This window comes from Lampetra fluviatilis, chromosome 16 (assembly GCF_964198595.1).
Source record: "Lampetra fluviatilis chromosome 16, kcLamFluv1.1, whole genome shotgun sequence".
Classification (NCBI taxonomy): Eukaryota; Metazoa; Chordata; class Hyperoartia; order Petromyzontiformes; family Petromyzontidae; genus Lampetra; species Lampetra fluviatilis.
Genome location: NC_136290.1, coordinates 14,222,696 through 14,233,184, shown reverse-complemented (window position 1 = coordinate 14,233,184; position 10,489 = coordinate 14,222,696). Strand labels below are relative to the sequence as shown.

Below are 10,489 nucleotides of genomic sequence, written 5' to 3'. Positions count from 1 at the left end.
TGACAGGGGGGGGGAAGCCGCTGAGATTGAGAGGGAAGGTATCTGTCCTTCACACGGTCATCAACATCAGCAGCGACATCAGCGGCGGCCGGGACCTCCACCTGGGCCTCTGACCACCCCCGCCCCCGTGGGCCGGCGTCAGCCCCGAGCCTCGTCTCGCGTGAAATGGCGGGCGACTTCAGTGGCAGGGACAGCCTGCCGCCGGGCTGGTATTACGACGTGACGAGTGACGGTCGTGTCTTCTTCATGCAGTGAGTTGTGTGTGTCTACGTGTGTGTTGTTGTCTTTGTGTGCGTGTGTTGTTGTTGTTGCTCTCTTTGTGTGCGCGTGTATGTGGGCTCATGGCCAGCTCCGGTTTGGCAGCCGCGGTCTCGTTACGAATCTTTCAAGCGGCATTATTTTCTCGTCAGCTGCGTAACGCTGTTGTGTGGAAGCTGACCCGGTCTGTCGCTCCGTGCTGAGCTCCGGGTCTTCTCGGCCACAATTTTGCTCCCCTCTTTGTCTATCTCTGTGTGCTTGCGCTATTATGGAGCCCTCTAAAATAACTTTTTTTGCGCCGGTTTGAAACATTCAGGCTAGCCTGATCTATTCTGGGTTTAGCCAGATTGGATTGTGTGAGGAGTTAACAGATTCTTGAAAGATCTGGGCACAGTCCCATCAGTGAGCTCCTCCGGCAAGCGAGGCTGGGTCATGTAGCCCGCATACCCAGCCACCGCATGCCCAAGCAGCTTCTGTTTGGCCGCATAGAGGGGGCTAAACGGGCGCGGTACGGGCTAGAGAAGAGATGGAGTGATGTGGTACAGGAGGACGTGGAGCTGAGTGGACTTGCCGACGACTGGTACCAGCGGTGTCATGATCGGCCTCTGTGGAGGAGGCTCGTGAAGGACGCTGCTGGGCAGTTGGAGGCAGTCGCCCTCCAACAACAACGGAGGGCGGAGGAGCGACGCTCACAACAACGAGCGGTTAAAACGCAGAAAGTTGGCACATTGGGGATCATCTGACAGTCATTTCAGTCAATCCATGGCACCTGGGTATGTTCCGTGATCTCCTGCTAGCGAGCCTTCGGCACTTCACGTGGCATTAAGGTGCACCTATTCTGCCACTTAGTGCTGAACTGCGGTTGTTGTTGTTCCTACAGGTGTGTGTACCTGTGTGTATGTCTGTGCACACGCGTGTGTGTGTGTGTGTGGTTCAATGAGTTGAGAATGTGCACAGGTGTGTACACATACTCACCTCAACTGTGTGCACACGTGTGTGAGTGTGCACACGTGTGTGTGTGTGCGTGCAGGTGTGTGTGTACTTGTCAAATCAGCCTTAAATGAGTAGGGGTTCGGTGTGTAAACATCAGCATTGGGGAGACAAAGGCGGCCGGGGGCAGTTACGGCCACACCCCCCTCTCGTGTTCCGTGTTGACCTTTATAGGTGCTCGCGTACAATCCTTTCCCCAACAGTTTGTTAGAGGCTTCACGGGGGATCTTTGTCTTTGTTGAACACCTCTGTGTGTGTGTGTGCAGACACTCCAACATAGAGACATGCAGAACTAGACACACGCACATACCCCTACATATATTCACACACGGCACATGCACACACACACCAGCATGTATGATGCACACACACACTTGTAGACACACCAACAGACACACGAAACTAACACATACAAAGACAAATATCGCCCGTATAGCCTTTAACAGACTGTTGAGACAAGTGCTGTTAGCGAGCACCTATAAAGGACGGAACGGCACACGAGGGGGTGGGTGGTCAATACCACGCCCGACCGCCTTTGTCTTCTCAGTCGCGATGTTTACACATCGCACCAGGTACCCATTTAAGACTGAGTCGACCTAGGGGAGGCCCATGCCCGGTTCAGATAATCGTCACTGGTGTTGGCCGTGAGCGGGAATCGAACTCGGGTCGCTGGGTTCGTAGCGCAGCGCGCTAACCACTGTCACACCGCTCCCCACTACACTCACATACACACACAGCACATACACACCCGCACGCACACCTGCCCGTGTTTGTGTGTTTGTCAGGACCGCGTGCTTACTAACAGTGCGCGGTTGATGATTAATCAATGCGCTTGCGCGCTGCGGAATGCGCGCGATTCGCTGTGAAGGGCGAATGGGATCCTGCGCGTGTGTGTACACACACGGTGGGGAGCGGTGGCGCAGCGGTTAGCACGCGTAGCCCTACCAACCTGGCCACCCGAGTTCGATTCCCGCTCACGGCCAACACCAGTGACGATCATCTGAACCGGTCCTGGGCCTCCCCTAGGTCGACTCAACCTCAATTGAGTACCTGGTGCGTGCTGTGTAAACATCGCCAGTAAGGGAGACAAAGGCGGCCGGGCGTGGCGTTGGCCACCCACCTCCTCGTGTGCCGTACCCGCCTTCATAGGTGCTCGCTAACAGCACTTGCCCTAACAGTCTGTTAAAGGCTATATGGGGGATCTTTGTATTCGTTGTGAGTTTGTGAGAGGGGTTGTGGGAGTGAATGTGTGTTTGGGTGTGCCTTTGTATCAGTGTTTATTGTGTGAGTTTGTGTGTGTGTATTGTGTATAGACGTGTGTGTGTTTGATCTCATCCGTGTGTGTACCTGTTTGTGCGTGACACTTAGCATGGCCTCAAAATGCACCTAGCCTGGCACAACCGCAATGGTGACGTCACAATCACTTAGTGGCGAATGGCTGATGCTGTTGTGTGTCTATGTGGAGAGCGGTGACGCAGTGGTTAGCGCACTGTGCTACGAAGCCGGAGGCCTGCGTTCGACTCCGGTCCACGGCTAACATCAGTGGGGAGTGATATCTGAATCGATCCTGGGACCTACTCTCGGTCGAGACAAGGGATCCGTCTCTTTGTTGGGTCTCATAGTATTTGTTACTTACTTCAACACGCCAATGTACTTAGGCTCAAGCCTCCTGTTAACCACGTGGCCACTCCCACTCTGAACCCCTCCCCTCTCCCCGCCCCCTGTGAGAACTGACGCCCTTCCTCCTCCTCCTCTGTGCAGCTCTCTTCTGCTCGCTCCTTCCGTCTCTCTTCTCATCATCATCATCCCACCACCATCCTCTCATCGTCACCATCACGTTTACCCGGGCAGACTGCCCCCTCCCTGCCCCTTCCGTGCCACTCCCCCCCCCCCCCCCTGTCTGCTGCCTTTTTGCGCAACATTCCCTGCATTTTGTCCTTGACTCGACCCGCCTCGTCGTGCAGTGCCACGGCCAACACGTTTTTTTTTACGAATCATTAACAGCGACAAAGGATTCACGTTGAAGTTATTTGGGTGAGATGGGGTGAATGTAGATGTGTCGTACACCCACCTCCACCCGACACGGCCAATGAGTAAAATGTGTCACGTGAACAGAGCGTGCCCCATCTCACCCCGAGTGCGCAAAGAAGCACGGGAGGTAAGGTGCATGCCTGGAATCACGCCGGGAGACAGGAAGGGGAACACACGGAGCAGAGAGCACACGCAGAACAACACGAATCATGTACATCACTCTGATGCATCACCAGTTGCTGGGGGCGCCACGGTGGCGAGATGTTCACTCCCTCGCCTGGTCTGCAGGTGGTCGTGGGCTCGATCCCGACCCTGACGCCTGCTGTTGTATATTTGCAGTTTTCGGGTCTCACTCCCCGTGGTAGTGTGGATTTTTCTCCGGGTCCGGATTTTTCCTACAAATTTTTGGAATTAATGTGACCCATTCAGATTATTTGGCTGCTATCCATTTCCACGTGATGATGATAAGCCACTTCGTTGAGCTATCATTTGTGGCCAGGTCGCTTCTGAAAAAAGAGCTACATAGCTCAGTGGGCTTCACCTGGTAAAATAAAAAAAATAGTTTAGTTTCAATGCGATTGGCCAGGGCACGTAAAGAGGTTTACAGTTACTGAGCACATAACGTCGATCGGCCAGCAACAAACAGCACAACGCGGCTCATATGCAAAGAGTTAACGCGTTACCACGTGGGTGGCACTTGGTCGACAATAACGCCGGCGTGGCAGCCAAGTGACGGCACGCGCCCACGTGGTCACAGCCGGCGGGGAGATGGAGCGATTAATTCAGATGACGATGACGCGGGGTGCCAGGTTATAGTCACACCGCGGACGTGTTGACTCGAGTGCATTCATTTGCTAATAGCGTCATTCATCTCAATGCTGTCTCACTCGGGCAAATAGAGAACACAGATACGGATAGTGTTGTGTATGTGTGCGCGTGTGTGTGTGTGCGCGTGTGTGTGTGTGCGGTAGTGTGCGTGTGTGCGGTAGTGTGTGGGGAGCGGTGGTGTATCACGCTGCGAAACCCGGTCACCCGAGTTCGATTCCCGCTCACGGCCAACACCAGTGACAATTATCTCAACCGGTCCTGGGCCTCGCCTAGATCGACTCAGCCTCAAACGAGTACCTGGTGGGGTGTGTAAACGTCGCCGCTGAGGGAGACAAAGGCGGCCGGGCGTGGTGCTGGCAACCCACCCCCTCGTGCGCCGTGCCGGCCTCAATAGGTGCTCGCTAACAGCATTTGTCCCAAAAGGGTATGAGGCTATACGGGGGATCTTTTCATCCGTTCTCACACGGGGGATGGGGGGGACACGGGGACTTCTACCGGGTGGCAGTGGTGGTGGCCACGCTACACGTGGCTGCCGTAATGACCCAGCGCTGCGTGTGGAGGCAGCAGCAGCGCAGCAGCAGCAGCAGCAGCAGCAGCAGCAGCTGATACCGGCCCGTGTGGCGAAACGTCGGACATCATGCCATCTTGATTGCAATTTTAATTTAGCCGGATGGCAGTGGTGGTGGCCACGCTGCACGTGGCTGCTGTAATGACCCAGCGCTGCGTGTGGAGGCAGCAGCAGCGGCAGCAGCGAGGGTTGGTGGAGCACCGTTCACAGACGTCGTGAAACTCCCTTCGACCCGTGGGCGTCGAGGGGGAGCCGTGCCCTGGCTCGCCAGGAGAAGGCGGCACAGCGAGTGGACTAATCGCCATCTGTGTCCATCTGTACGGGGATAGAGTGTTGCCCCCTCGCACAAGGCGTGAGTTCTCTCCGCGTGCTCCGGTTTCCTCCTCCTCCTCCCCACGTGAATCCACCAAGATTGTCAACGTTGTGGATTCGCGGTGTGCTGTACGAGCAACGAATTGGCACGTTCTGTTGACGTGACAAACCCCTTACTAGTTGGCTGTGTAGGGCGGTGGCGGGTTTGACGACACATTCATATATTTACGCAATCTCACCCAAAAAAACCCTGTATTATGGATCTGTGTGTGTGTACAACCTACAGTCTGCGTGTGCCTGTGCGCGCTGTGTGTGTGTACAGTCTGCGTGTGCCTGTGCGCGCTGTGTGTGTGTACAGTCTGCGTGTGCCTGTGCGCGCTGTGTGTGTGTACAGTCTGCGTGTGCCTGTGCGCGCTGTGTGTGTGTACAGTCTGCGTGTGCCTGTGCGTGCTGTGTGTGTACAGTCTGCGTGTGCCTGTGCGCGCTGTGTGTGTGTACAGTCTGCGTGTGCCTGTGCGCGCTGTGTGTGTGTACAGTCTGCGTGTGCCTGTGCGCGCGAGAGAGGATGACACCACAGTGCGTTAACGCGCATGCCGAGCGACGAAGGGAACACATCCGAGTGGGACGTCCGCCGAGGAGACGATTCTGACACCGTCTCGTGTGTGTGCGCATTCGAGCGAGGGCCACGTGGATCGCGGGAGGTGACGGTGGTGGTTTGGGGAGACCTTCACCCAGCAGTGGATTGGCTGTGGCTGATGTGATGGAGAGTGCACGTGATTATGAGACTGCGTGCCTGTACCCCTGTGCGTACGCAGCGGTTGCACATTAAGGAATGCGCCGGGTGCGTGAGGATGTGACCGTGAGTCTGTGGGTTTGTGTTGAAGCGTGTGTGTAAATATGTGTCTTTGTACGCGTGTTTACGAGTGCCTTGCGTGTTTAAGTGTGTCAATAGAAGCGTGGTCGTGTGCCTCACCGTGCGTGAGTCTCTGCGTGTGTGTCCTTGCGTGTGGGGAGTGGTAATGTAGTCGCGCTTAGCGCGCTGCGCTACGAATCCGACGACCCGAGTTCGATTTTGTTCGATTCCCGCTCACGGAAAACACCAGTGACCATTATCTGAACCGGTCATGGGCCTCCCTTATGTCGACTCAGCCTCAAATGAGTACCTGGCGCGATGTGTAAACATCGCTACTGGGGAGATAAAGGCGGCTGCGCGTGGTGCTGGCCACCCACCCCCTCGTGTGCCGTCCCGGCCTTTATAGGTGCTCGCTAACAGCACTTGCCCCAACAGTTTGTTACAGGCTATACGGGCGATCTTTGTCTTTGTTTTGTGTCCGTGTGAGGGGAGCGGTGGCGTAGTGGTTAGCGCGCTCTGCTGCAAACCCGGCAACTCTTTCTGCTCGCGACCAACACCAGTGAGGCATTTTGAACCGGCACTGGGCCTCCCCTAGGTCGACTCAGCCTCAGATGAGTACCTGGTGCGATGTGTAAAACATCAGCACTGGCGAGACAAAGGCGGCCGGGCGTGGTGTTGTGTTCAACCCCGTCCCCCCCACCTTGTGCCGTGCCGGCCTTCACAGGTGCTGCTCGCTAACAGCACTTGCCCCAACAGTCCGTCTAACGATATACGGGGGATCTTTGTCTTTGCACTCGCGTAGACGTCTCTAACAAAGTACATGAGATAGATACTCTTTCGTTCTTTCGGTAAAGTCGCGTAGGTATAAAATAAAATAAATCACGACGTTTCGGGCACAACACAAGCGTCCGTCATCAGGTGGGAAAGCTACGTCGTAATTTATTACATTTTATACCTACGTGACTTTACCGAAAGAACCAAAGAGCATGGATCCCTGCAGTCACGAAAGCTTCAAATCTAAATTGACATGAGACAGAAACAATTGAATGGAACAACACCCGAGCGATGCGCAAAGAGGCGTGGAGCGGTGGGGGTGTCTGCTCGGAACCACACGGAGAGGTGCGGCAAGAGACGGTGGTTGGGGCTCGCGCAGGACGCCGTCACGCCTCGAAGGGCTGAGGGTCGAGACCGGTGACGGAGTGGCAGGCAGGGGAGGGGGCGGCGTCCGTCCGTGGAGGAGTCGATGAGGTCGGCTCGTCGCGTCCCGGAGCTCGGTGACTTTGTTGTCGCGTCTCGAGGCAGCGGAGAGGTGGCGGCGCGCTTGGGGGAGGCCTTCGTGCAGCAGTGGATAGACCACGGCTGACGTGTGCATCACTCTGCGTGCGTGTGTGTGCACAGTGAGGACACGCGCAGTACCACGTGGCTGCACCCCCGCACCAGTGAACCCGTGTCCACGGGGCATCGCCGCCGCTCAGGTGAGACACGCGCTGTTAGCGAGCTCCTATTGAGGTCGAATCATAATAAACACACTCAATGCATGTAGTGATGATCCAGCACTCACCGATTTAATCCGGCTACCCACTCGCTCATCGGTGGTCAGTCGCCTCCCTGTCACTCTTCTACCGCCACTGCTACTGCTACTGCCATGCTTAGTCACTGTCACGATCCACTTCAGTGTCGATCCTGTCCTGACGAGTGCGAGTCGCAACCGGTTGCACGCAACTGCTCGCAACCGGTCGCGTGCAACAAACCGATGAGCTCTGGGCGCGGGCTCGGCGGCCGTCACGGTGGCCGCTCGACCAACCCACTGCGGCCTGCGATTTGAATGCGCCCTGCCGTGACCCCCCAACCTGCTGGCTTTCAACTGCCGGTGGACTTTGGGCGTCGATTGTGGCGGTGGTGGTGGTGAGTTTTATGGCACAATTGGGCGCGAAGGCGTCTCCAGGCGTTAGGCTGCAGGGTTCAAAGATTGAGATCGAACGCCCCTCGCCCTCCCCATTGTTAGCGTGCGATGTTCATCCACTGTCCGTGGTGGTGTGGGCAGTGTAGGCAGTGTCACGGGGCGACTCGAGGTCGGGGAGAGAGGAGCGTCAGCCTGGGAAGCAGTCGGCGAGGATTTGATTCAATGATGTCGTTGTTGTTATTGTTGTTGTGAGAGTTTATTGACGCCGACCGGAAGAGATCGTTGGGCCGCAGGTGATGTATAAGCTGTTGATACACTTGGGGTGCGATGGATATTGTCGGTACAAGGGGATCGTCTTTACGCCGTTAAACAAATGAACACCGTGTACTTATGTGTTGATGTGTTGAGAGATGCATGCGGAAAGAAAGCGCGTTATTGATTTAGTTACATTCACCACAGAGACGCGAATGATTAGGTTGTGTTGTTTATCGATAGAGATGTATGCGTTGAACCGTGAGCCATATCTAACAGAGGTAGTGCCCTATCATATAACCATTCTGGCAAGTTCACCAGCACTTGTTCCGCTGATGAGACGTTGAACGTTCAAACCGGCCCATGGTTTGCGCTGTGCTGTTAAAGCCATGATGCTAACAAATCTACACTTTCAATAACAATGCTGCTTTGTCGAGCGTGATTCGTGTAATTGCATCCCACAACGCTGCAACGTCCCTTACACGCTTCTAGAAAGTCGTCTGGCTGATGGGATGTGTCAAAACCATTGCATATATTTTAATGTGCAGAGACACACATGGGGAACGAGGCGTGAGTATGCGTTGTCAGCCAATGTGTGTCGTGATTTACGAGCTCACTTGCTGGCTATGGCTGTTGAGTTTCTCACTCAAAGCGTGATATCCCTGGCAATAGGTTATCCAATGAAAGCAGGTTGTAAAATATAAAATGTATACCCCAGAGTTGTTAAGGGTTTATAGCTTCGTAGAATTTCGTTTGCAAGGCATATTGATAGCTTGTGTACACACATTATTGTGCATATGTGTCTGTGTGCGCTACTTAAACGGCCCTTGCCCCAATAGTCTGTCAAGGCTATACGAGGGATATTTGTCTTATGCAGTACTCAATGGGAATTGCACACGGCAGCAATCATCGCCCGCTACTCTGGCGGACTGAGGCCAAGTGCCTGAGTCGCCCATTGCCGCATAGGGACAGCTGCCACAGGGGGTGCCCTTTTAGATACTCGAGTTGGCATGTGCTCTGAAGAAGGGCCATTGTCCGAAACGTCACCTATTACATATTATTATTATTATGTAAAGACCACCCAGTGCTATTGACGGATGTGTTGGGATGTTGCTGTTGACTGTCCCTGGGCATCGCTGCTCGCCAATATCGTTCAGTGATGTAAAACGCTCTGAGAACACCCCACGGATGTAGCGTTTCATCAATACTCGTAATATATACATCAATATTAATCACCACGCATATCAATATTCATCATCATCACGGGTATCTGTGTGCGCGTGTGTGATTGATCAATACTGGATGTGTCTGGCTGGGTATAACACGGCGGGGGAGTGGTGGCGCAGTGGTTAGCGAACCCGTCGACCCGCGTTCGAATCCCGCTCACGGCCAACATCGGTGGCGAATATCTGACTCAGCCTCCCATGAGTATCAGCTACGGTGTGTACGCCATCAACGATGGGGAGACAAAGGCGGCCGGGCGTGATCCTGGCCACACACCCATGCGTGTGCCGTGGCGGCCTTTAATGGGCTCTGGCGAACAGCACTTGCCCCAAAAATAGGTTAAGGCTATACGGGGGATATTTGTCTTTGTGTATGTGTGCAAGTACATAGGAAGAACATGCTGTGTGTGTGTCAATCCAGTGCTCGATGATGATCCTCCCCACGCAGTGTCGATGATGGGAAGTTCCATACATCACCACGCTGGCCAGCGCGTGTCGGTGAAAGCGGGTACCTTAGAACCCGGCTCGGATGTCACTCGCTACTGATGTTAGCCGTAGCCGGGAATCAAACTCATAGAGTTACAGTTCTTGCACCATCGCTCCAGCCTGTGTGTGTCTCGAGCATAGAGCGTGCTCCATTCATATACATCCCACTGGTTCTGAAGTCTCCTCTTCGTCTCTTCTCAAGAGCCGAGCGGGAATCGTGAAGGCGATGGCACCGTGTCTCACCGAGAAGCGAGGTCAAGATGTAGTCGTCGTGTCGAGATCGCGGGAGACGAGCAGACGCGTTCAAGTGTCGCGTTCCATGCCATCATCAAGTCTATTGGTCTATTAGACTTGATGATGTCCATTGGACTTGATGATGGCATGGGCCCAGCCTCAATTACACCCCCCCACCCCCCAGGGACCGGATTCTTACACAGCGACACGGGAGTTCGCATCCAGGGCCATTCTGACTTGGCTTCTCCCTCCCTGCTCCCCCTCCCTGCTGCCCCTCTACCCTGCTGCCCTTGAACTTTGCTGGTCTCCCCTCCCCCAATCCTCCCCCCTGCCCCCTCCCCTGTCCTGATCCCCCTCCGGCAGACCTGCCCCGCGGCTGGGAGGAAGGCTTCACGCCTGAAGGAGCCAGCTTCTTCATAGAGTGAGTAATGACGCCACCCTCCCCCACCTGACCCCCTCCCCACCGGGCTCGCATCATCCCCTGCGCGGCTGTGCGGGGGGTCGCAGGGGGAACGGTAAGAGGGGTAGGTGTGGGGTAGGTGTGGGGTAGG

General features: G+C 55.1%; 1 protein-coding gene across 1 annotated transcript in view; it reads left to right on the top strand.

Annotated features, from left to right (window-relative positions):
* Window positions 1-10,489, top strand: part of PLEKHA7 (pleckstrin homology domain containing A7) — an 84,593-nt gene continuing 74,104 nt past the window's right edge. Inside the window, 3 exon segments of the mRNA XM_078863801.1 lie at window positions 1-251; window positions 7,239-7,315; window positions 10,302-10,359. Coding sequence (XP_078719927.1) covers window positions 166-251; window positions 7,239-7,315; window positions 10,302-10,359 — 221 coding nt within the window. The 5' untranslated portion in view covers window positions 1-165.